The sequence below is a fragment of the Micropterus dolomieu genome, linkage group LG08 (assembly GCF_021292245.1).
Source record: "Micropterus dolomieu isolate WLL.071019.BEF.003 ecotype Adirondacks linkage group LG08, ASM2129224v1, whole genome shotgun sequence".
Classification (NCBI taxonomy): Eukaryota; Metazoa; Chordata; class Actinopteri; order Centrarchiformes; family Centrarchidae; genus Micropterus; species Micropterus dolomieu.
The window spans coordinates 7,294,363-7,321,675 of record NC_060157.1 but is presented as its reverse complement, the minus strand read 5'-3'; the positions used below and the strand labels follow the sequence as shown (position 1 = coordinate 7,321,675).

The 27,313-nt window shown below is 40.5% G+C and overlaps 1 protein-coding gene across 7 annotated transcripts in view; it reads right to left on the bottom strand.

Moving 5' to 3' along the window:
• Positions 1-682: 682 nt before the first annotated feature.
• The window catches only part of LOC123975176 (basement membrane-specific heparan sulfate proteoglycan core protein-like), a gene marked incomplete at its 3' end in the record, with an annotated part of 647,231 nt that continues 620,600 nt past the window's right edge, over positions 683-27,313 (bottom strand). For 2 of the 7 annotated variants that reach the window (XM_046056411.1, XM_046056413.1), the window contains 45 exon segments: positions 683-786; positions 1,049-1,132; positions 1,240-1,310; positions 1,837-1,884; positions 2,273-2,351; positions 2,459-2,534; positions 4,902-4,958; positions 5,299-5,421; positions 5,837-6,008; positions 6,096-6,340; positions 6,616-6,837; positions 6,997-7,095; positions 7,427-7,535; positions 7,619-7,728; positions 7,836-7,938; positions 8,041-8,185; positions 8,274-8,358; positions 9,485-9,502; positions 9,699-9,815; positions 9,918-10,065; positions 10,218-10,330; positions 10,498-10,764; positions 10,850-10,947; positions 11,822-11,984; positions 12,131-12,391; positions 12,560-12,739; positions 12,904-13,099; positions 13,205-13,386; positions 13,551-13,685; positions 14,183-14,326; positions 14,903-15,047; positions 15,417-15,568; positions 16,313-16,448; positions 18,047-18,124; positions 18,386-18,549; positions 19,477-19,629; positions 19,806-19,928; positions 22,160-22,219; positions 24,624-24,804; positions 25,487-25,587; positions 25,830-25,940; positions 26,156-26,320; positions 26,468-26,526; positions 26,704-26,790; positions 27,107-27,234. In XM_046056411.1, coding sequence (XP_045912367.1) covers positions 683-786; positions 1,049-1,132; positions 1,240-1,310; positions 1,837-1,884; positions 2,273-2,351; positions 2,459-2,534; positions 4,902-4,958; positions 5,299-5,421; positions 5,837-6,008; positions 6,096-6,340; positions 6,616-6,837; positions 6,997-7,095; positions 7,427-7,535; positions 7,619-7,728; positions 7,836-7,938; positions 8,041-8,185; positions 8,274-8,358; positions 9,485-9,502; positions 9,699-9,815; positions 9,918-10,065; positions 10,218-10,330; positions 10,498-10,764; positions 10,850-10,947; positions 11,822-11,984; positions 12,131-12,391; positions 12,560-12,739; positions 12,904-13,099; positions 13,205-13,386; positions 13,551-13,685; positions 14,183-14,326; positions 14,903-15,047; positions 15,417-15,568; positions 16,313-16,448; positions 18,047-18,124; positions 18,386-18,549; positions 19,477-19,629; positions 19,806-19,928; positions 22,160-22,219; positions 24,624-24,804; positions 25,487-25,587; positions 25,830-25,940; positions 26,156-26,320; positions 26,468-26,526; positions 26,704-26,790; positions 27,107-27,234 — 5,797 coding nt within the window. 7 annotated transcript variants of the gene reach the window in all.

Below are 27,313 nucleotides of genomic sequence, written 5' to 3'. Positions count from 1 at the left end.
GTAGGTGTCACCGTGGAGACGAGTGTCGAAGTGTTTCGAAGCCTCGACACCATTCCGGCACAATTGCTTCAAACGTTTCAGTGTTTCATAAAGCCTCGGTTTGCCCATCACTAGTGATTGGATTTCCCTGAATCTCTTGATAACAACTTTGTTGAAGAGAATGATTAAAAAAAACACACAAAATAAGAATAAACAATCTTTGCAGAGCGGGGGTTGAGTCTGCAATTCTTGGGATGCAAGTCCTGCGCTCTACCAACTGAGCTAAATGCTGACTCAGTAAATTAACACAAAATTTATCACAAAGAAACGCACCTGCTGACCCCTGTATTCATCTATGGTTCGTTATCTCAAGATCACGAGAAAATTATAATCTTTATTTTTATTTATTTATTTTATTTATCCCGTTATCACGAGAAAACAACAGTCGTTATCTCGAGATCATGAGATACTTATCTCGTTATAAAACATAATAAACAGAGTAAAATAAAAATATGCATCGATGGACAAAAAAACCGAAGAGTAAAACATATTAAAATTTCATTTAATTTAATCAACTGAAAAACAACCTTTTTAGTAACTGTTAAAGGAAAATTGATTGTACTCAGTGATATATCTAACTTGTCTGATAAACTCTCAATACATTTTTATCAGTTTTGGCGTTCCATACTTTCAGTCCACTCACCCAGGTATATGCTGCCTTTGGTGTTGACCATGAGGCTTCTGCCTTTAGACTGTCCATGTTGTGCGGCTCCTCCATCAATCTGGATGTATCCATCTTTTCCAGTTCTGCAAGAAAATAGAAATATGAGGGCATGAACACAATTCAATACAAGCACTGAACATGCACAGAAAAATCTGAAAACTGCAGAATCTGTTGCTATATTGATAATAGCTGATACTAACTTTAGGTTAGAAGAACCCAGGTTTAGTCCTACACACCTGTCATTAAGAATTTGTTGAAAAGAGCACCTACTGAAACTTTGAATGGTTAGTTTGGACATGCATATTGTACAGTGTATATCTAAACATACGTAATTTGCAAACATACCTGACGGCTGTGATTTTATGCCATCTCCCATCATTGATGGACTTCTGGGACAAAATCTCTGCTTCTCCGCTGCCCAACTGGTAACTGGATATCATTCAAATCATCAGCATTACTACAACATTAACATGAGCTGAAAATAATAATACTCATCTAGATGTCAACAGAACTACAGGTTTAATGGGATGAGTCACCTGAAAACAAGGTGTCCATTTTGTAGCCCGAGGCTAATGAAGTCTTTGCCTTTGCCGTGTTCTCCAAGTTCCTGGAAATGAATGTGTTTAGTCATCAGAGGTAGAAAATGTTGTGTGACTAAATGCTGTGAACCACTGACCAACTGCCCTGCAGTAATTTTTCGTAAGTATTATAATAGTAAACATCAGGCAATGCAGACAGATCAATATGTTATTTCAGTGACAGCACAACTTAAATCTGAATTGAATAATAGTTGAGTTAAAACAGAAACAAAAAAATTGAAAAAAAAAAACCCCATTTCAAACCATTAGATTCATTTTCAATCTGTGAAATACAATTTCAAATGTCACCTACAATTTCAGTTTGAACATTTCAAATTCAAGACTAATGAATTCAGATTTAATTTGTGTTGGCACTAAAATGACTCCAGAGATTTCTCCCAACAGTATGTAGTGTGACATGAAACCTTTCATTCACAATAATGACAATAATGGTTCTCCAGATATATCTTATAATTGTTCTACCATACATATTTGCATGGACAGCACATGTCATGAAACAAATAAATACGGAGTGTCTTGTGATTGAGTGGATACCTTTTTACTAGCATGCACCTTTCGCAAAATGCGTGCGCCATTGGTTTCCTGAGGAGAATGGAGGGTGAGTTAGGGAAGCAACATGCATTTATTTAGTGGTGTCAGATAGAGCCAGGCTCGCAGCCAACATGCCCAACAATGTTACAGCCTCAGATATACAAGTATGAATTAGACAGTTTGATGTTGAATGCTGCTCAACAGCCAGTGAAACCTTGAAATGAAAGAAAACGCAGTAATGCGTAAGTGACGTATTATTGTTGACATGTAAGTCCAAAACTCACTGAATGGTATGAGAACATTAATGTGTGTCACTGAGGAAATGGGTATGATTAAAAGTGCTGATGTGCAGTAGCAAAGTTATGGTGAGGATGAAAAGGTGCAAGGGTAGATGCGAGTATCAAGTTGAAACCACGGCTCAAGATAGGATGGGACTTACTACTCCCTGCCACAAGATCAGGCCCTCAGAGGAGTCAGTGTTAATCTCCAGTTCGATGGTCTCTGGTGAGTCATGAGCACTAAAATAGAAAAATAACAATAATTTTACCCATGGTGCATTGTTACATCATCTCCTTATGATATATCTGTGAGAATAAAACAGTGTAGAAAAGCAAACTACAGTTACCTCCTTGGAAAAATGGATTTAGGAAGGGCAATGTATCCATCATTGTGGAAATGAGCTGCATACGGATAGGGTGAATCTACAGAAAATACAGTAAATAAAAATCAAAACAATATTCAAATAACAAGGATACTGTGAACTTTCATCCTCACTGTTATGGTGCCATCCAGTGGTGAAAGCATGGAAGAAACCCTGGCGAGACAAGTGTGACACCAAAATGTGTGACCTATAAGATTCTGTGACCCAAATGGCAAGTTAAGCGCCAGAGGCTTTGTTGACGATGTAAAGCGGTTGCAGTTTGGTTGGATTTAGGCACCAAAAGTACTTGGTTGGGTTTAGGTACCAAAAGTACTTGGTTAGGTTTAGGCACCAAAAGTACTTGGTTATGGTTAGGAAAACATCGTCGTTTGGGTGTAGTCACAGAATCTGATAGGTCACAGGTTTTGGTGTTACACTGGCTTGGTTAGATAACAGTTATCGACAAAGAGGTATTCTTTCATTTGAATCACTTAGCACAGTATTTAATTTTTTGGTGGTGTTTAAAGCTTAAAGACTTTGTAATTTTAACAAGAAGAAATATCTCATTCTTTCTCCAATGAAAAGTTTAATTCATAAACAATAAAACACCCCCATGCTCAGTTAAACTTTGGGATTTTGCTGCTACAGCTAATTTTTGGTGACTTCTGCTAACATATAGCTAGCAGTAGCACAAATAAAGAAAGATTATAAAGTCCGCAAACTGACTCAGTAAGCAATATCTGTCAAAAGTTTGCTAGCATTAGCTATTAGCATTAGCTATCATTATCACCATAAACTACATACCAGACCAAACAAATATGTAGTAGCAAAAACAAAGAGTGTATAAATGAGCAGTTGTGTTTTATTGGTCAGGAATTCAACGTTCAGTTTTTCATGTGTATCTCAAAAGCTAGTCTCACTTTAAACACAGAAATGAAATAAAATATAATTCTAAGTTTAGCAATGTACACAAATCCGTTTGCAAATACTGCTGCAGACCTCAACTGCGGAGTATCTTCCGGTGCAGGCTCCACTCTCAAGCATAGAGTGTCAAGACAGGAAATAACCATAAATAAACTTTTTTTTTATGTCCCCCACAGGACGTAACGTGTTGTTTCGCTACACTCGTGACAACGGTAACATTGAGAAAAGTTTGAATGCATTGATCTTGGTATATGTTCGCCGTCAAAATAGCTACCGCTATCAATATAAATAACACAAATTACAGAATGTTACTCATGCGTAAATTAGGTTATTTGTCGTTCTACATAGGTATGATTAAGTGGTAGGATTAGCTTTTTTTTTCTTTGGATAACGTAAGCTACTGTGTGTTCGGCTTTATTAACCTTTTTTTTGTAAAGCATTTAGCAAGGGCATAGGTCTGGATTTGTCTTAATATGTTGACTATGACCGTTCGGTGTAACATTAGCTGTTTTCACACTTTCACACTTTCAACAGCGTGCAAAGACTTTGCTGGCTGTATGAATTCATCTTAGTTGAATTGAAGTTTATGTATCGTTACTACGACAGTGTTTCCCAACCCTCTCCTGGAGAAAGTTAACCCCCTGTCCTGTATGATTTAATATCTCCCTGCTTCAACACAGCTGATTTAAGCAGCTTCCGGATCCTGACAGTGGAGAAGACCTGAGAGCGGAGCCTGTACCGGACTCCACAGTGGAGTCTTCAGAAACAAAAACAATTAAAAATTTCTATATGAACCAGGCTCCATGATGCAAACTCATTTGACAGTCCTCACCAACACATGACCACATTATTTGACATTCCTCACACACTATACCATCTCCAACCATTCAAAGTGAACTCCCCATGGGCCCATGCACAAATACCACATTAAGTAAAGAATATGGTTGAAATCCACCTCAACACCCCCAAACACCACCGCACTGCGCTTTCAACAGACAGTTCAGTTGTTAGTAACAGCGTAAATGTGTGGAGCAGACTAAATGTTCTGACTTGAGAGAGGAAAATTATTTGTTTTGTGTATTGTCTTGTTTTATAGACAGGCATTCTTGAAGGAGACGGAAACAAGATTTAAGTTGTGAGTAACCATCTTACAGACATTGACGTAACAAAAGGGAAAAGGAAAAACAAAAACAAGGGGAATTCCACATTAGGTATAGGTCCAAAAACAGGCAGCACAAATCAGTTGATCTCCCAACTACATTCTACCATCATATTACCTTTTAGCATTGATGCAGAATTCCCCTCTCCCAACTTTCCAATGGGGATAAGAGCCTCAGTTGCCAGTTGAGTACAGACGCATGTTTGGTTTGTTTTTATGCGCGAACATGTGTTAGGCAATAGGTAGTTGAGGTTGAGCTTGGAAGGGACATGGGGCCCCTCGAGCTCAGACGGGCCCCTGTTAGTCACGGTCGTGTCAGGCAGACTGAATATTGAGATACTGTACCATTTGCCTCGCTAGCTTCCAAATTCCACAGGGCCTCGGGAAAGATGGAGACCTGGCCTGTGTGTGCAGGATATAGCCATGAGAGCGCAGGGGTAAGACATACATAATCACTTAGGGTTTACCCTCCCAGCATACAGTGCAATGCTGCTTTGATGACGAATATCTTTGTCGATAGGATGCAGGTGTATGCAGTAAGTAAAATGTGCTATAGGGGGACAAATGCTTTGGACATTTGGAGAATTGTTTTCAGAACGTCTTTCAGACAAACTGGCTGCAATTAAAATTGTATAGTCATTAATGAACAATACAATAAAACAATTTTTCCCTACACATTCTGCTATTTCTGGCTTTGATATAATATTTGGTATACAGGGATATGTAGCTAGTCAAGACTTACCTTCTTCACAGTTCAGGCCTTTGTGGCCGGATGTACACACACACTGGCCGTTTACACATCTGCCACCATTCTGGCATTGAAGGTTGCTCTGGCACACGTCTTTCACCACCTCACAACGCTCACCTGTAGGGTCACATACCAGTTATGGGTCGGGGTGAAAGGTCGATGGTCAAGTTCACATGAAAGGCAGGGCGAGTTCGGCTTTGGAGATAATTCATGGAAAATGCTCTCTTTATGTTTGTTTTTTGGTTTGTTTTTAAGCAATTTTAAATGAAAAATATAATATTTTTGAAGGAGCAAAAAAGCTGTTTAAAATGATTTTAACCAAATTTGATGTCCTGATGTTGCGTTTCCTAGAAGCTGATGAGCATAGTATATAGTTAAGGAGGTCACTTCGATAAAGTACAGCTCAAAAAATCTCACTTATAGGAAGTGAATTGAAAAATTGGCAGAAACATAAATTCAAATATTGAGCCATGTAAAACAATTATAGTTGCTGCCAGGCAATGTTTAGAAGACTTCGAGCATGAACACCAACCTTCAAATCCATCCTTACAGAGGCACTGGTACTCATATTCAACACTCGACATGCAGTGACCACCATTCAGGCAGGGCCTGCGGTCACAGGGGCTGTTGTCCACGCACTTGCGGATAGATCTGCTTTCTATGAAGCTGTAGGACAGATCCACCTTCTTGTTGTTGATGGAAACCTACGCAGGCAGTGGAGAAAAAGTTTAAGCTACAGAAAAATATTCATTAACTTTTTTATTTCCTTTTTTAGAACAAAGAGACCTCACCTCTCCTATACATCCCTTAAACATTTCGCTGACATTGGCAGGCTTAGGCAAGATGTTCATGTTGGGGACTCCTCCCAGGTACATGGGGGTGTGGATATTGAGGCCCTGGGCTTTTCCTGGAGAGGTCTTCCTCTCCACTGGGGTTTGGTCCACCCTCAGGTGGCCGGCCTTCTTGTTTCGCTCGGCCACAACTCTGTGCCACTGGCCCAGAGAGACTGGCTCTGGACTGAGAAGGATTGCCTGACCTGAAAATCAAGACAGGCCCACAGAGATTTTATTTTCTCTGAATATTTACCTCATGAACAGAGATGACGTTGAGGGAAATTAGTGTAATCCAGTCAATAATAAGTGAAATAGAAATTTAACTCTTTCATTCTCAATTTGAGTGAATTTTTCATATTGTTAATTTGTAAAACACACAGTAATAAAAACTAGAAACATGTACATGTACCTGTAGATATATTATTCTAAGGACAAATACAGTACTACCTTTCTGAAACTATAACAGATTTGTGTGTACCTGTGCCCAGTTCATATCTGAACTCTACATGTCCTTCCACCATGGAGATGGCTACAAAGTCCTCCACCTTCATTTTCTTCCCTCCACAGAAGAACATCACACCATCTCTTTCCAGGGGCTTGAACTCCAGCTCAACGCGCAGGTCATCGTGGATGTTGGTCAGGGGAGGATAGGCTATGTATGATTCCTCACCATCAAACAGCGGAGTGGTCACCAATTCCCCTGGTGAAAGTGAACAAGGTGGAAAATGCATTAAAATGAAGGTAAAAAAATGTTAAGTATATTTCATTACACATGAAAAAAAACTATGCCGACATTATAAATCTTTCTAAAATTACTTGGAATATTTTAATAGGAGATAAGAGTTGCTTCATGTCTTACCATCCATGCATTTATTTCCAAACTTGCCAAGATGGCAGCGGCAGTCATAGCCCAGGCCATTTGGCCGGCTAATGCAAGTGGCATCTGGTCCGCAGGCCTCTGTGGGAGTTCAGGTCACAAACAGAAACATCAAACATTTAACATTTTTTATTTACTATTATAATATGATGGTAGATGATAATGGATGGTCTGTACTTATATAGTGCCCTTCTAGTCTTTCCGACCACTCGAAGCGCTTTTACATTACATTGCGTTCACCCCATTCACACACATTACAATACACTGAGGCAGAGGCTAAGGTACCTATGCCATCAGAAACTGAAATACACATTCACACACTCTGACACACCTGATCCTGCATCCTGATAAACTATTTAATAAATTATAGCAACATCCAGTTACTTTTCGTGTGGTCAAGTGGAGAATGTACCTGAGTGACAGTGCAGGGATGAGTGGTGCTGGCAGTTGCTGCCTGTGAATCCTCTGGGGCAGCTACACTTATACAAGCTGGCATCTGAGTCCTCACACCTCCCTCCATTCTGAATAATGAAGAAATTAACTGATATTATGGAATTAAACATAGGACATATGCAAATATACCAAATGGATGGATGTAACTAACCTGGCATGGGTGGTCCTTGCAGGTGGGACAGTTTGTAACACCAGTAGAGCTGCGGTCAAGGTCTTTAAAGATGACCTCTTCTCCTTGGATGACCAGCTGACGAATACAGCCTGCAGAGTAGCAATATCAGTTAAGGACATGGCTGTACTTCACACCAAGAAGACTTTTTCTCCATCATATATTTTCTGTGATGGTGTAAACCAAAGTGATGTCTTACCAACAAAACCAGTCTTAATGCCAGCAGTTTTGGCGAGGACTGTGTAGTTGGGGTAACCACCCACATGCAGCTCCTCATTTAGATCCAGGCCCTGGAACTTGCCCTGCGGAGAGGATGTGCATTTGTTGAACATATTATAGCTGACATAAACAAATCAAATGCACATACTGTATGTGACAGTAGACACATTCACATTGACAAGTACCTGTGAGCTGCCGTTAATGGGCTCCCCTCCATCTACAATGATGTAGCCCAAGGTGTGGTTGCGATACAGCTCAACTGTGTGAAACTCTCCCAGTTTGACAGGGTTGGGGTCGCGTATGGTGGCCATGCCGGAGCCCACGTCAAACCTGAGACAATAGGTTAACAGATGATTAGTAACAAGTCATGCTGTTTTTCTGTCAATCAGGAGAATTTTCAACAAAAGCATAAACTGACCTGAACTCTAAGCGGCCGCCCACAAGTCCCAGAGAGATAAAGTCTGCTCCTGTGGTCCTTCTCTGGCCATTGTAGAGGATCATACCTACACCACAAAAACAGGGTGAGTAAGTACTAGTAAAAAGTGAATCCTCAATGCATACCCTACAATAATATCCATCTTAATAAGTCAATAAATGTAGCAGTTTTATTTGAAAGTGGAATCCTCCAGTATTTGTATATCAAATGGAACTTGATTTGTATAGTTAAAGTCAATGGTGGAACAATTTTCACTCTTCAGCTCTGTGTCAAAATAATACCACTTATTTCTGAAACATTACTGAAACAATCATCTGATCCCACTGGTAGAAATTTTCACTTAAGAAAAACAAGATTTTAGATTAAACATGAGAGTCAAGTGACTTGTTAGGATGGACATTGTTTCAGTGGAGTAATTCATATACAAGGTACACTCTTTGAAAGCTCAGTGGTAAAGCAGCATGCTATGGTGACGCAAGTTTAAAGCCAACCAAAGCCAGGTCGTAACCTGCCATCCGTCACTGGGCTGCAAAGTACAACTATTAACCAGTCCTCCACATGCCTGGAACACATGCTTTGTATGAGCCACAGAGGCTCATTGGGAAGTGGGAAAATGCCCTCTTTCACGTCTATCTAGCTGTGAAAAGCAGTGATCTATAGATAGTAGATTGCATAAATGTGCAACACAAACTTGATTCTTTAAGTGTAAAGTAAGTTTAGACATGATATGCTGCAAATGTTTGTATCACACATTTAAACTTTTGCATTTAATTTGCAGCTTATTTGTTGCCAAACAGTCACACATAAGTGGGCAGTCAATATATATAATACTGTTCCTTTGATTTTCCATCATTTAACTGTCCCCACACATCCAGCAACAAATGTTGGCAATGTAAAGGAAACCATCTAAATACTTGCAAGAGCAATTTGAATTACTGTAGCTCTCACTATTTTCAGAACTGCAGTGATGTTAAAATTAAAATTCGCATGCAGCATTTCATTCATCTTGATGAATTTAATACTGCTAAAAATGGTAATCATGACTGAAAAGCCTGTATGAAAATATAGGCCATGCACTATCTTGCATCTCTTTCACAGCCCCTAAATCATTATGTGAAAGTCTGATGGAGCCAAAAAGCACTATGGCCAACATCAGTCTTACATTCCTGTGGTTCTCAAGCACTGAGACTCACCAGCGTACAATATGAGACCTTCCCACCATGTAGGTGAAAGGAAGAAGTGAGGGAGAGAGGGAAGAGACAGAAGACGCAGTAAATTATACATCAGGAAATGTGACAAACATAATCCACAAAATAGTACAAAAAGCAAAAAGCATTACCACACTGCATTCAACAAGAAACATGTAAGATAAAACATTAAGGTTACGTTAAGGTTGTACTTCCTTACCATCAACATTATCAGGTCTAAAGTTGATCTTAATGCTGAAAGCCTTGTAGGCATTTTTGATGGTGGGCAACGTCAGGTAGGACAAGGGTTCCTGGACAAAGTATGGCATCACTCTCTCTGAAAAAGCACATAATCTCATAGTCAGATACAGTTAACTATGCAGCTCATACGCAAACATTTTCTTTCTTTCCTACAGTATTCTCCACTCTGCAGACCAACCGTGAACTTGAAGTGTAGTAAAGGCTTCCACTTTTCCCTGTTTGTTAGAGGCGGTGCAGACGTATGTCCCAGAATCCTCATGGGTGACCCGAGGAACTGTCAGCACGTTGACTTCCTGGAAACACTTAGGAGGGAGCTCTCCTTCCACCTAGACACAGAAACAAACACGGTAACAAAATCTGTAATATAAAAGATATCAGCCATATGAGTTGGCAAGAATCTAGACAATAGACATCACAGAGGAATACAAAAGTCTATCTTCAAAAATTTAATTTATTGAATTATACATATCTTGGTTACCTTGGACCATTTGATCTCAGGTACAGGGTATCCTGAAGCCACACAGGGCAAGACTGCATCAGACCCAACTGTCACCTCCTTAGTTTCAGGCAGCGCAGCAATTTGAGGAAGGGCTGTGCAAACAGTCAAATGATTTACAGTAAATGAACAGCTCTATTGATTTAAATTAACAGCTTAATTACCAGCATAATACATCAGTGTGTGTGTAGGTGTATGTGTGTGAGATGGAAGGAAAAGAATGTTTATAAATAAATTTTGTCTTTTTCTCTTGTGCACTCACACTGGACGTTCAGGACCACCTGGGACTGTACTGAGCCTACGTTATTGGTAGCCGTACATCGGTACTGTCCTGCATCGGCCTCTGTCACCTGATCGATCCTCAGCATGCCGCCCTTCACCATGATATGTGCGGGCAGGGACCCACCAACTTTGCTCCACTTAATTGTGGGCTCAGGGTCACCAACAGCCTGGCACTCAAACTCCACGGAGTTCCCTATCATCACAGTCTGTACTGAAGTACGCACATTGATCATCACCTTTGGTAGCGCTGTGAAAAAGAAAAGAAAAGCAACAATTATATTTGGCTTTAGAGCAGCGTGTATACTTGTATATTTGCAGTGAATGTAACAGACCTTGGATGGTCAACCTGGCAGTGTCCTGTGCCTGACCATACACACTGCTGGCTCTGCAGATATAAACACCTTCATTGCTCTGCTCAAGGTTCTCAATCCTGCAGAGAAATATTAAGTTACACACATGAAAACAAGCCATGGTTAGGTTCTCACTTCACAATTGCTTCACATATTACACAATATTTAATTTCAGTTGAACTGAATGTTTAAGCCCATTAAAGGATACATCTGGTGATTTTCAAACTTTTTGTTATTGTCAGCAATTACCATGAAAAGACCAAAAAAAGCAATTAATTGATTCTACTAACAAATCTGAAGCCAAAGCCTGATGTAACTTATTCCTATGTACGACAATTGTTTTCCATAAAGTATTAAAAACACATGAATAAGCCATGCCGATACAGTGGATGACATATTTCTTTATTGAAATTTATATTGGCACTTATTTTGAGTGAATCAAACATACTACACCATGCTGCTTTAAATAGTTGCTAAAGCACCAAATACATGGCTCCAACAAATGCACTTTTTACTCCTGTCTGAGGGATGTTTGCTAAAAACTACAGTGCCCAGCTCTTTTAGGAAATTATTTATCCTTTTTAAATAATGAAATAATGAAAGTATATGTTTGTGACTTTCTTGAAGATTTACATCTTTAGAGGGAACCAACAGGCTTGGTTCTGAGCTCCAGAGACAGGCTGAGGAAGTCATAAAATACTGGTTGGTTTTGGTTTCTTCATGGGATTTGTTGAAAATAATAAAAAAATATAGAAGATCGCCAGCCTTATCATTTAAGTACATATTATGTACAAATTGTGCTAAATAGGTTTTGGAAAATACTCAGCTGTAAATACCAGTTGTTAATGGGTAAACCATTGGCAGTTCTTTAACATCATTATATAACATTAACAATGTAACATTCAGAGCTTTTTTTAAATCTTGTATTGCTGTCTGTTTTCAACAAATAGTCACCTGAGCACCCCATCCTTGATGTGGTGGTTTGGTGGCAGGGCTCCTCCTTCTTTCAGCCACTCAATTTTTGTTTCTATACCACCTGCTGCCGAACAGGTGAACTCAACAGCACTGCCCTGGGCCTTTACTTCAACCTGGGGTGACACACGCACTGCCAAGGGGGCTACAGAGGGGAAAGACAGAGACTTAATCTTTAGATGTTCCTAAATATTTGCTAACTATCTACACCTGTAGGAGACCTGAATAAACAATATTTAGGTTCCTGTGTTGAGCTGTTCATTATTTATAACATGTAACTTTATAACTTACATCTGACTGTTACTTTAGCAACCACTTCGCTGTTGCCCACTTTATTGCTGGCTATGCACTTGTAGCTCCCAGCATCCTCAGCAGTAGCCAGGTTGATCTGAAGATCCCCTCCGCTAACCTCGGCCCTCGGTGGCAGGTTTCCATCCAGCTTGGTCCAAGTGTAGGTCAGAGGAGGAGTGCCATGGGCCAGGCACTGCAACCTGATCACCTCCCCGACCCGCACAGCCACATCATCAGGCAGAGAAGTGGCATAAGGAAGGGCTAGAGGTAGGAGAAGGTTTATTAGGTAAATGTATTTTCTCATGAGACATGCATTGCAAAATAAGAATTTCTACTCTCTGTATATTAAGTTCATGATCTATTTAAAGCAGGAGTAAAACAAAACTAACAAAATAAAATGACAGCAAACAGCAGAACCACAACACTCACTCTCTACATCTAGCATGATGGTGACTTCAGTGGTGCCCATGTTGTTGGTGGCACTGCAGATGTATTCTCCAGAGTCTTGGCGGCCCACATTGGGCAGCACCAGGCTGTTATTCACAACCTTGTGTCTCCAAGGCAGAGGAGACCGCAGCTTGGACCAGGTGATCGACGGGGATGGGAAGCCTAGAAAGGCAAATTGGTACACAAGATAATATTTTATTCTTGTGGCTTTCACATACAATAAAAATGTTGGTATGGGTGTATTTAAACTTGGGTACAGTGTGTAACATTAAAAATGCCACAGAAAGACAGGGCATTCAAATTTTAAGATTTTTAGCCATCATTACCATGGGCCTCACAGCGCAGCGTTGCAGTCTGCCCCTCCACCGTAACCATCAGCGGCTCAGGAACAGAGGCCCTAGGCACTGTGGGCACTCGAGCCCCTCCCTCAACGATGACCTCCACCCTGGTCTCGGTAGTGCCCATGCTGTTGCGAGCTGTGCATACATATGTGCCACTGTCTTCTGGACGCGCCACTAGTATCTGTATAAGAGGAAAAATGGATATATCTCACCATACAAACACACATTTGTAAAACAGAACAAAGCTGATTTCAAATAAGTTAAACTGTTCTACAGATGTCAGTACCTGCATGACTGCATTGGACTCCATGGGCACGGGGCTGCTCAGCATGGTCTTGCGGTTGCTGTCCAGCCTGTGCCATGAGACTGAGGGTCGGGGCTCTCCTGATGCCTGGCATTCCAGGTTAATGGGTTCCCCCACCCTGATGTGCACCGGTCCACGAGGAGTGACGGTGGCAACAGGAGACTCTGAGGACACAGATACAAAATACTGGTATGGCTGTGTATCTGATCAACCACTAGGGGGAACCCTCCACTTAGAGGTTTGAGGGTGTGTAATGACTAAAATGTGAAATGTCCTTCTGTCACAAAATTAACGTATAAACGTGTCCATGCTGATATGCATAGCTTACCTTTGACAATCAAAGACACAATGGTGTGTGTGATGCCGAACGGGTTGCTTGCCACACAGCGGTAGGCACCGTGGTTCACAGGGCGGGCATTGGTAATGGTAATAACAGAACCATCAGAGCTAGCTTTAACATTATCTGTAGAACAGAGTAGCAAATGAAACATTAGATCTGCTGTAGATGCTGCACTTCAAAGAGGCAGTCCACCAGTTTATACATTCAGTTCACTAAACGTGGTTGGCAATACTCAGCCTGTGTGAAGAGTTGTATAATGTCTTCTGTGGCTCTGGAGGGAGTTTCCTAAAGTATCCTGGTGATGTCACACAGGAGGTATGGGGTTTATAATAATAATAATAAGTGGGCATTTAGGATTAAGGAGGGGTCTAATGAAAGATGGTATTTAGTAGCATTTAGTTGATTCTAAAGGATAAATGTCTTGCAGTATTTTAGTAATGCAAAAGCTGTCACCTCAAGTCTAAAGAAAATTTATAAAAACAAATTTTAAATTAGTCATTAAATAAAGTAACAGATGAGTAATTCATGGGTGGGTTGCAGCTGTAATTGCTTGCAAATAATGTCATCATAAAATCAGAACTCATTAAGCAGGTTTATTCCTCAGCGTGTGTGGTTATTACCTGGCAGTGGCTGGTTGTCGGCCAGTTTCCACTCCAATCTGACAGGCTGGGCTCCGCGGTACACCCTGCACCTGAAGCTTGCCGACTCCCCCACACGCACTGCAGCACTGTGAGGCTCAATGGCTATGATTGGACTCTGAGGACCTTGAGCAGAAACCAGCAGTTAGGGCTCTGGACAGATTATATTCAAGCTTTACCGTTCACTATCTCACCTACTTTAGCTTACTTATTATTCACAGAAACCTGAAGTAACAAATTATAATTCAATGTGGCTATGGCCTTCACTGGCAGTGGTTAAAGAACTCAAACATCACTGAAGTCCAGGAAGGAGTGAATGAGGATAAGATCATGGGACAGTAACGAGGAAAATCATTCAATCTGAGGTCACACTGGGCAGCACTGGAAAGTACAACTGGAAAGTTCATTCATGAAGTGAGGCAGTGTTAGTCTGAGAACAACACCCTGCCATGTAATGCCATCCTGAATGTGTTCCTCCCAGCCTCTGACTGCTGCCAACAACTGTAATTTCCTTGGTGAGGAAGTATTGACTATCGAGGCTCATCAGACAGACATCAAGCACAGTTAAGTACAGCAGGAACATTTGAAAATATCAAAATGGGCTCTTTGTTATTATTTATACAAAATATTTTTTTATCTGTCTGTGAAACAAGACAGTTAATATTCCACCGTGTATGAGACCTAAAGTGTTGCCTAACTTACGTGAAGAGGATGAAGTGACAGACACAGAGACAGAGGCGTGGTGGACATGGGATCCTTGGTTTCCATGGTTGCCCTGCACCTGACAGATATACTCCCCTGAATCCTCTGGAGTGGCTGACAGGATCCGCAGCTGACTGCCCAGAACCTGCACACAGCAGACAAGGAAAGTAGTCACGTCAGTTACAAGAAAACTCGTCATTTTACTTCTGATACATTTTACTTCTGATACTTGATACTACTATACTACCATCTCTACTGCTACTACTGGCAAATAATACTACATAGAAATAATATTCTGAAATTAATACAAACATGATATGAAAATGTTGGCAAATGCATACATTCCCTACAAAAGTGGATTTTAAGAATTAGCTTTCCTAAGTGATTTTTCTGTCAAATCACATTCAAAGATTTAGTAATCTATTATCTTTACCAGCATGTCTAATCAAATGGGGGCCCAATGATGCACATATAAATATGTACATTTTCCATTTTTGCATCTTCATGTGATTACCTGATGGTTAGAGGAGAGGTGTCCGCTGGCTCTCGTCCAGGTGACTTTGGGAGGAGGATTTCCATGAGCAAAACAGTTGAGCTCCAGACTCTGGCCTTCTACAATATTAGCTATAGATGGCTGGATGCTGACCACGGAAGAGCTATGGTCCGCTGCACAAACACAAACAAAAGCACCACATCATTTTTTCCTGTTTGACCTTTCATGTTGTCCAGATTTTCGCTGACATCTAGAGTCGTGTTACCTTACAGGAAGTACTGATTCTTTATTTTATTTTGGATGTATTATAAAGTTTATCATGGCTGACGCAAGGGATAATTTTTTGTTTTGTACTATTTTGAAAATTACATTGACTGACACGACTACTATGAAGCTACTTTTGTGTGATACTGTGTATCCCGGATGCTGGGTAACCTTGGGGGGAAATTGTGCATAGAGGGAAGGTGGGTTATTGGTGGATATCATGAAGGGTAGAGGGGGAAGGTTATGAGTTTTTGGATGGGGAAAAAAATTTTACTTCAATATAACCTTTGTTATTATTGTGCCGAACTTGTCCAGGAAAGGACTAACACTTTATATATTTCTTATCCATTGTAAAGGGGGTACACTTATATAACCGCACTTGCACGTGTTTGTATGCTCAAGTCGGATTTTGGCAACTATTATGATTATTAATATCTTGTTTTATTTATCTTGTGAATTTTTCTTTAATTCAGTGTGACTACACACGGAATGTTCCCATGTCAGTACATCCTCCAGAAAAGAAATTATCCAAAAAACTTCTTTTTTTTTTTAAAACTACACAACTAAATTAAACATAATATTGCAACCTCTGAATCAATCACCAACAAACTTTTGAGGTGGGCTGATTCTATTTGACTACCATGAAATCTCACCTTTAAGCACAGTGACTTTAATGGGAGCACTATTTGAGCCAATGCTGTTGCTACCAACACACATGTAAGTGCCTGAGTCGGATATCTTGATGTTGGGGATGAGCAGAGTACCGATGTCAGTGCGTTCCATGCGGGCCTGGAGAGGACAAACCAATAAGTGACCAGATTAGACACTAATTACACTGGCTTATGGCTGCCATAATATACAGCACTTTACAACACAGAAATATGCTTTTACTAATATTTACACCATAAAAACACACATACCTCATATAATAAAGACAAAGCACATCACTCACCTGTATCTTGTCCCTTGAAACAACACAAATATAACATTGCTGACATGATGACATTACTAGCTAATAGCGACACAAAAGCACTACAGCGTAGATCAACAAGACAAGAGCTGTTATTGCTACACTTCAGTCTTTTTGACTGATGATTTCTATGACACAAACTGCATAAAAAGCAGTGCCAATATTTCTACAATGATTGGTTAAGTTATAATTTGTTAATATATCATGACCAGTGATAATTTACTACACTAGTATCTTTATTCTAAAAGAAATGAATGGTTTATGATGAAAACATTAGGAGAGTTAGAATTGACAGTTTGTGACACATTGATTTGAGCCAGAGGTTACTCAATAAGCATTACAAAGCAGTTCTGTATTGTAAAATCTGGGAATAATCACTAGCCCATGCCACTGAAGTCAAAATATCCACCATCAAATATCTCAGAGCAAATATGGAGTAGGAACCAAAACCCTGCATCCGTTTCAACACTCATATTAAAGCACTCTCATGGCTTTTTGACTCATGAGCAACAACTTGACTTGTTTGTACACTACTCCACATAGCGGTCAGAGACCCAGTAAGGCTGAAAATGAGCTTTTATAAAGTTTGGAAACACCTCAAAGGGGAGGGGAATCAAGAGGGAGGGTCTACTGGGGGAGATTACTGTATCCGGGGGTTGTTGGGGCATCCATGGACAAAGCTGCTTAGCTCCGGCCCATTCAACCGTGAGGGAGGCTAAACCGAGCAGTGGCTGAGGCGGGCCCTGGCTCAATGAGTGTCTGAACCCATTGACGAGTTTTCAAAGCAAGCCGTTTGCTAGAGCATACAGAATTTCTGCGTGGTCGCACGGCAGAGCCTAGCTCCCCCTGGGAAAGGCTGACACAACGCAGTGGCTCTCTGAGGCAGAACTAAACAGGCCCCGGAGCCCTCACCAAGCTGAGGAGGGCTGTGCAGAAACCAGACTAACACAATACCCCTATGGGTAGGGGGGCAGCGGGCTACGCCTGGCATGGAGCAAAATATGTCTGAAATACCTACAGTACCTACTGTATACTTAGTCCTGTTAATACACTGAATGGAATGATGAGGGTCAACTGGGTGCTGAGAGCCCAAACACGTCAGAGATGGTATGATGTGGACGGTACAAAACAAAAGACTATGGAACACTTTAATAATAAAACGCAACATAAAAACATGTACTGCATGCAAGTACACTAAGACGTCAACAAGATCCAGCTAGTAGGTTTTAATGTATTTGGCATCAGGTCTAAAGGGACTTAGTGAGCAGCTGTGGTAAATTAACGGGGTTTACAAGGTGTGAATTAAGGACATGTTTGATCATGCACTTAGTCGACAATGTGTGAAGACGAGGTCAGTAGAGGACAATTGATGTGAACTATGAGACAGGACAGACAGACAGCGGACAGATGGACAGACCTGCAGCTCCTCAATACGTCTCTGTAACACATCGAGACTGTTGCTTTTAAACTGATGGAAACCGTGAGAGGGAATGGCCTGAGCAAACGTCAGAACAGGGTGGGATCAAAAAAAAAACAGGGGGGGAGGAGACAAACAGAAGGGAGGGAAAAATAGGTAAATGGTCAAAATGCTGAAACAGTCATAAAAACTGACACAGTATGATGAAATACCATCGGCACGGGACACACCTTGAAGTGTGAGATAGAGATATACCACAGCAGAATGTAAATAGAGTTCCAGTTTTAATTGATGCATGTTATAGCCATCATTCAGCCACAGAGACAGCAGGTGTCTCACCTGTTGAGGGATTTGTCCTCCGTTTTTCAGCCAGGTGAGCTTCGGGGTGGGCGTTCCTGATGCTCGGCAGTACAACCTCAAGGTGTCGCCTTCATGGACTTCATGGATATTTTGGGGACTGACTTGGACTTGGGGCAGGGTGCCTAGGCCACTTGGGTTAGACTCTGACCAAATAAAATGCATTGTGAAAAAACATAAAATATACCCACCCCTACTTCTTGAGCTTGACAGTTAATTTTTCATCAGTTCAGTTGTTTACTTTTGTTACGTTTACTTATTGTTTTTCCTTTGTGATAAAGTCAGTGAAAAGTTAATCTATTAACAGAACAGAGTCAATTAAAAGGCTCAGCAATGTCATTTACACAGCAATATCTCTTAGTTTGCTAACATTAGCTAACATTAGCCACCATAAGCTACTAGTCATATCCCACTAGAGGCTGACATAGGAGTGGATTTCATTCATGAAGAATATTGTAATTGACCAACAGGATTCCCGTAAACATGTCAGCTTCTATCTCAGACCAGGTAACAATGTTGCACCAAAACCCCTCAGTTTATCTACTTGAGCAAGAGTGTACGTTATTGCTTATGAACTAAACTCTTTTGTGATCGGTTTATGCTATTTATATTTTCAAAAGGTGCACAGTCTCGCTTTAAAGCAAAAGGATGATGAGCTAAATATAGCATTTGACCTATCTGATATCTATACAGATTAAAAAAATTGTGAGAGATACTTCTGTTGTTTCAAGCTAGTGGTTTAAAATAATATTTTCCCTTGTTTTTAGAAAAATGTAAACTGCTGTGTTTTCAACTTATATGTGAGGTCCAAAAATACACTTGTTTCCATAAATTTAAGGGACATTGCACACAGGAACTCCCTGGAGAAGTAACCCAACCTACCTAACCTTAACCATAATCAATACAGGCCTAACCACAATCATTATCCTAATCTTAACCTAACCCTAATCTTAAACAAGTCCTAACCATAAAATCTAATGATTTACATTGTGGGTCTTGCATTTTGTCATCAAAAGAGAGGCAAGCCCCCACAATGTAATACACATTCATACACACATAAAAACAAAGCATACTTTGGACAAAGAGGGAAACCCGCGCTGTGTGCTCCCCATGAGTGTTCAGGGCCTTGCAGGTGTATTCTCCCTCATCAGCTGGGTCCACTGCTGTGATGGTCAGTATGCCACCTCGTATCACAGCTCTGGGACTCATTCTGTTCCCCGGACGTCCTGTAACAATCATACAGTTACACCCTGTCACTGAAGGCTGCAGGGTGAACAACCTGGTGCGATTTTGTACTGGACTGAATTTCTCAGGATCATACAACAAAGAATGGCCTTTGAACTCAAATTACTATGAATATAACTCAACAGCACTACAAAAGTGGAGTTCTAACTGGTCATACCAATCCATTCAATGGCAGGAGTTGGGTTCCCAGTCACTGTGCAGCGAAACTCTGCCCGCTGGCCCTGCTGGACATTCAGCACTGAGGGAGTGATGGTGGCCACAGGCTGGGCCCCCTCTGCAGCTACAGAAGGAGACACACCAGTCAGACACAGCTCAAAACGCAGAGTGAGACTTCTCACAGGCGTGTGGAGAAATAAAGTGTGATAATGCAAACTGGTCTATTGGTGCGGCAGTGAAGTGGAATATGAAACCTGGTCAGGACGATAACTGCTTGGGCATTATACTGATATTATATTGTCATATAGCTGTGGAAATGCTTTTGATTACATGAATTTATCAGACTGAGAGAGAATGATGGCCTCTGCCTCTGCTCGTGCCCCTACCCTCACCTTTGGCAGTCTAGATCCTTAGAGTAGACGGAACAGATGAGATGTGGCAGGCAGGCCTTGGCATGGCCTTTGGGGATTTTGCTGTCTGCGCCAGTTTGGCAGGGTGCTAGACTTCATTTTCAATCCCATATGATCCCAGGGTGACAGAGCAAGGGAAAGGCCTCTTTCAGTAGGGAGGGAGGAGTAGGAGGCCATGCAAGCAGGCTAAAAACCTTTGGGACTGGGCAGAGTTTATACCCTCTAACTGTAGTGACACCAATACCCATGGCAAAGAGATGTCCTTTGTGGGACATGGGGCAGACATGACACTGAACACACGTAGCACAAGTAACATCTAAGATGGATACATTGAGTTTTGTAAAGTCTGTTATGGGGGAGACTGGCTGCTCTGTGAGGCTATACTGCACAGGAACAACTTTGAGCTAATTTACTAATTAGCACTAAACACAAAGTACAGCTGAGGCTGATGGGGACGTCATTAGTTTTGCATTGTCAAAAAAAAAAACTGACCTAATGATGGCGCTAGAGAAAAAGATGGGGGATCACCAAAGTAATTAGGGTTCATTCTCTGGGGACCCTAATTGTCAAAAAATGTGTGCCAAGATATCAGTCATGGGAGAGGATGAAATATTTCACACAAAGTGAAAACTCTGACCTGCTAGTGGCGCTAAATGAAAAGTCTGGATTGCCAAAATAATTTGATTCATCCTCTGGGCGCATTGATATCTACAAGGCAGCAAGACAGATATCTCTAAAACTGGAAAGATAGAACTATCTTCATGGCTAGACACCACAAGAGGTAAAGAAGGAAAATATGTTTTCTTATACTTTGGATGTATGGAATCTAAATTCCTAATGACATACTGCAATATAGTCTGACTTTTATCTATTAATGTCGCTAAAACTGTGTTTGTTTATTATTTGAAGTATATTTCTACCTGTCTGACGCATTGAAACTAGGCCTCTCACATTGGACACAAGTCTGCTACCCACATTCAGCTATGATGTAATAATGTTGTGATGGGATGTATTAAGCACAGTATGATGTTTGAAGCCCAGATGACAGCTATTTCCCAGAATAGCATGTTTCCAGAGGAGAAAACGGAAAGAGCAAAGTGCCAAGAGAAAGAAGAAGGGACATCTCTTGTCTCTGAATGTGGAGATGCTGTCACCCAGAAAATATAAGTAAGCATCCAGCTCCTGATAATGTAATAGACTAAATCATTTGGGAAGATGTAATAAAATGTCCCTTTTCAAGGGTAAAAGAGCAATTAAACCTGTTTATAAAATACAACGAGTTGCTGGATAATGTAATCTCATTAACATAAAGTCATTTTTTATAGTGTTATATAGAATTTTTTTATATCATCAAATTAAAATTCATGAAATAAAAGGCTTTGTTATGTTTGTTTTGCAGTTTAAAGGGATATTTTCCAACATTATCCCAGTTATTACCAGTTCTCTTAAGTAATGTAATGGGTTTAGCAAGGCCTATAGTTACTGTACAACACTGACCATGATCTTTTTTTAAAGATGTAAACTTGACTCAACATTCATGAGGAGTTGCCCGTAAGAATGAACATGCACTTTTTCCTGCAGTGATGGACCCCAATGAACCCAAAATGCCAGGTAGGAGCCAGTAATGCTCATGTAAAATCCAAGCATGGGCAGTAACTTGATAACTTAGATATACAGTACTGAAAGCAAATATCCATCTCTAGATCTAAATTCAACTATAGGCGCTTACAAACAGCATGTAAGACAGCACAGATGCTCTGGGCCGTCATGTGTGAGAGAGTGTAGAGAGCTTCTGCAACTGCTGCTTGGTTGATTGTACATGGGCGTTATCAGGCCACCAGTATATCCATGCTGTAGAAGATGAGTGCATGCATGACATAGAGAGGTAGAGGTGGGTCCCTCCAGGGAGCCCAGCAGAGAGAAAACCATGCCCATGCGGACTTACGCTTTCTGTGTCCTTCAAACATTTCATAGGCTGTGTAAAACATCTGAGTCTGTGAGGCCTCTGGAGTTGTGGAAGGAAGGGAGGGAGGGAGGGAGGGAGGGAGGGAGGGAGGGAAGGGGGATGGGACATGTAAACTGAGAGGTCAGGTTTCAGGGTAACAGCGGTTTAACCTCCCATCTCCCAGAAGTCACTTATCTGTTTCCAAATGTGGGCCATCGTGGTTTTGTCCAATTAACTCCAAAAAGCAGCACACACGTTAGAAACACGCTAAAAAAAATCATTAACTTGAATTAAACTGGCACCAACATAACATCAAGAGCATTTTAGCAAATGATTATTTTCCTACTTTGGTCATAATTTTTTTTATGGTTGGTGCCATGTAATTCATAGTTATGTGCATTCAATTTTCACACTTACCTGATAAATATTTATTGAGAAAATGAATAAAACTTTTAAATTAAGTTTGTTGGTTGGAATGGCTGATTATTTAAAGATCACACTTATCTCACACTCTACAACAACCAAAAACCAAAAACAACAATGCACCAAAATGCGTCTTGTGCTGTGAATGCAAAATCAAAATACACAAAACACACATACACTTAATGTTCATGACTATGAGGATTGTGCAGCAGGAGGAGATATGAAGTTATGCAGAGTAGCCACACAAGACATGCAGGTTAGTAGCGATAAGAGGTTTTAAACATTAAAACATTAGTTTCATTTCAGCTGTTAAAAAGCTGACATACAGCTTGTGGTTATCCTGAACTGATCAAAATCATATGTACATGAGCTCCATCCATGAATTAGCAAATCACTTCAATCAATTGTCATTATTTTAATCAAATTTCTTTTTTTCACAAAGTATTTTCACAGTTAAGATAAATACATTACAATGTGACATGTGTACATTACATCAGTTAAGTATTGTTTAAAAAAATGCTAAAAAATCAGTAAGTGTAAAATCTTTACAGAAGCACCTTTGGATATATTTGCAGATAGCCTTTGAGTGATGAATGAACAAATTTAAAAAGGTTTAAAAAGAAAAAGGTTTACATGTGACCTGCGATTGTTGAAGTGTAAGATGTTCGTAGAGATATATAAAAATATGTTCTTATAAAAACACTTGAAATACCTACATGTAAACACACATCATGCAAGGTAACTGCATTCACATGGCCAATTCCCATTTCTAACATTTTTGATACAATGAATTTCATGGAAACATTTCAAGATAACATATTTCAGTCAATCAAAAAAGAAAATGTGCCAACATCATTGACAGGATGTAAATAAGAAGACCACAATATACAACTGTAGTTTGACAAAATTAGGATAAAAGTTTTCCCCCTTTTTCTTATGCATTTCGCAGTCAGATTAGAATATTTTACAAACTAAATCTAACAAGTAACAATCGATACAGGACCGACTTTTGCAGACACTGAAGGAGTGACATTACAGCAGTATTACAGTAGTGTAACAGCACATTTAGAAAGTGAATTAAACCACAGGTTTAACTAACTGCATAGCTAATTGCAGCATTGTGTTCAGTGACATTCATGATCAGGATGATCAGGAGAGTAATGCATCAGACAGTATTTTCAAGAAGGAAAACGGTGTGACAAAAAAAAAAAATCAGGGATAGTGGGGTTCTTCCTATCTCCTCTCTTCCAGATATCAAGTCATCTTTGAATGTCAGTCTCAGGGTCACTTAGCACCAATCGTGGCATCCACATTCCTCCTCATCATTATACACTTCAGCTCAGGCAGGAGGGGCCCGAGGAGCCGAAAGTTAAAGACACCAGAATCCAGCACCCTGCTAGTGAAACCTCTAACAGCAGAAACCAGCGACTCTACCAGTGATCAAGAAGCAACCAAACCACCACCGATTAATTCAACCATGTGAAAAAATACATAAACAAGAGGAAAGAAAAAGATTGTTGGCGGAAAGCTTTACCCACAAATCACTAATGTGAAAGAGCTCTCATTTGGCCCAATGAAGTGGATGTGTCAGGAGTCTGAGTGCCCATTAGTTAAATGTAAAGCTGTATATTTGGCCCCATGTGTTTTCTGGAAAATTTGTACCCTACAGTTTTAGTTTTAACCAAACCCACAAGCTGTATTTCTTCATATAAAGTCCAGGAAAAAACACTGATCAGAGACATACAAGACAGTGAGTTAAAAAAAGGCAGTAAGAAGAGCGGGATTGGCTTATATTTTGGTATCTGAGAACAAAAGGCAAAAGCATTGGGAGTTAGAACTGCAAGCTTGTTATGCTGTTAAAGCAGAGCTGAGTGTTTACATTGCATAATGACAGATGCAGTAAAACAGAGAAGCATGCACCACTGCAAGCTGAAGGGGGACTCAAGTTTAGGGGGAAGGAAAATACAGGAGCCAGAGCTGGTAGGGTGAGCGGGGGGTGATGGGTGATGGGTAATGGAATGCGGTGCCTAGGATCACAAACCTGGCACATAGAGGATGGCATTGCCCTCGTCCATGGCAAACATGTTGGAGCCCGTGCAAACGTAGACGCCTGCATCCTCGGGCTGAACATTCTGAATCGTCAGGATGCCGTTGAAGTCCATGGCCCGGTTGGGCAGCTTCCCGTTACCCATCCGGGTCCACACCAGGGTGTAGGCTGGTGACTGTGGAGGGGTGAGCAGATAAAGACACACACAAATCACAAAATGCATGCAATCGCAAACAAGGTAGACTTTATTATGTAAAATATTTTAAGAGCACATAGTTTTAGCAAAACATTTTAAATGTTAAGTAATAGTTTTGGGACATACGCTCATTTGCTTTCTTAATGAGAGTTAAATGAGAATATCAATATCATCATATCTGTATGCTAAATATGAAGATAGAGCCAGCAGATGATTAGCTTAGCTTAGCATAAAGACTAGAAACTAGCTAGCCTGGCTCTATTCAAAAACAAGAAAATACCTACCACCACCTCTAAACCTCACCAATTATATCTTGTTTGTTTAATCTTTACAAAGATCTAAGTGTTAAAACAACACTATGTGGTTTTAGAGGGGTATATGTGCAGGACCAGCCAGGTGACCAGAGGTGAGTTTTAATTGGTGCTGCTAGGTGGATAATTTTTTTTACTTTGAACAGATCCAGGCTAGCTGTTTCCCATTGTTTCCCAGTCTCTATGCTAAAGCTAAGCTAACCAGCCTCTGGCTCCAGTTTTATATCTAATGGACAGATATGGGAGTGTTTTAACTTTCTGCAAGATGTTGAACTATTCCTTTAAATGTACAAATATTTGTCATTAAAATATTATAAATTAAAATAATAATGATCATCGATCATTGTTACCTTGCTCTTTGCAGTACAGATGAAGTTGACAGTAGACCCCACCCTGACAGTCTGGGCTTTGGGCTCCTCAACTGTCACCTCAATAGCTTTGGATGGGACACCTGGTGAAATGGAGAGAAAGAATTAGTTTATACTGATTAATTGTTTATAAATAGAGCTTGAGTATTGCAAATTACAAAATAAAAGCAGCAAATCAACATGTATAGGAGAGCCTGTAAAAATCTAATGCTACCTAACACTGGTAAAACATCTTTGTACTTTCTGTCATTCTCAATAGCATTTTCTTGATTGATGAAGGTAGATGTGGAATGTAAGTGTAAAGAGTCAGTGAGACCATACACACTTGTGACAACAATTTCAGCACGGCTCCTGTTGGTGCTGCGCTGGTCGTGACAGGTACACACATAGACGCCAGAATCACTTGGCTGGACATTGGGGAAATAAAGCTCTGCTCCTGCACACACACACAACATGTATTCACACATAACATGTCCTTTGTGTCTATCAATTATATGCAGTTTGTGTATTCAGTTAAATCAGAACATTTTAAAATGTATGTAAAAATAATACTTGAGTAACAATTTGAGGATTTCTCAGGTCTACAGGATATGATCATGTCTACCCATCCCACACTAGTTGTGGCCATGTTGGTTGAAGTGTGTGATGTACCTTGTCTGCGTCTGTCAGCGCTGCTGGAGATGGGCCGTCCATCCTCTCTGGACCAGTGGAAATAGTGTACAGAAGAGCCAGACACCTGACAGTGGAGAGTGACATGGCCACCCTGGGATGCCTGGACTCTCTCTGGATAAACCTTCACCACCAGGGAGGCTGCGGCTGCAAAGTCCAAAGGTCATAACAAACTCATCAGGAATATTTTCTTCAGAGCATCAGAGTGGTATTTCACAAAGCAACATCAGGGAGTAAGCCATAATTCTTGTTTCTGTTTAGTCAAATTTCTACTAAAACAAATCGTAGCCTTACCATCGTCTGGACGACACTTCTCTCTCTCTTGTGGGTTGCCAACATACCCAGGAGCACAGCTGATTATGGTAGAAACAGACATAATAACAAGTCATTGACAATGTTTTATCCAACTCAAGTTTTGATTAAAAATTGCACTACTGTTACAGCATGGGGAATTTATCAAAATTAACTAGTTCAAATAATTTCAGTAACTGTTTCGATTCACATCAAGAGAATGCTTCGGGTTATCTTACCGTTCACAGTACTGGCCAGTGTACCCAGGCTGACATGCAGTGCACTGGTAGCCTCCATTTCCAAGGCTCTCACAGGTGGGGGAGAACCTGGTACAAGAGTTACAAACACAGAAAAGAAGCTAAGTTGTAGTACAGGAACATTTTTCAGTAAAACGGTCTCATTTTACTGAAAAATGTCCTCACTATTTCTTCAACATACTGTAGGTTTTTACCAGCGCTAGGCAACAAAATCCTGATTTGTAAAAATAAAGTACGAGAGGATACAAAATCAGATTATTTCAGTAGGAATGTGAATATAAAATATTTCATGCTAGTTGGTGAGAAACGGGTTGATAACAAAAACGTTGTCTGAACTATAAAAGGAAGTGGAATGTGATGTCTTGGTATCTGTGCCAGTACTCACTGGTTGTCTGGGTCAGTGTGAGGGCAGGCGCAGGGCTGGCAGTCCTCTGGAGTGCCAACAGTGGGGTCACCGAAGAAGCCAGGCGCACACTGCTCACACAGCTCACCCTGCGTGTTATGCAGGCAGCTCTGGAAAGAGAAACATATCGTGTTTATAGATCTGTCAATCTTGTCAGGGTGCTATAATCTAGCCACAACAAGACCAGTA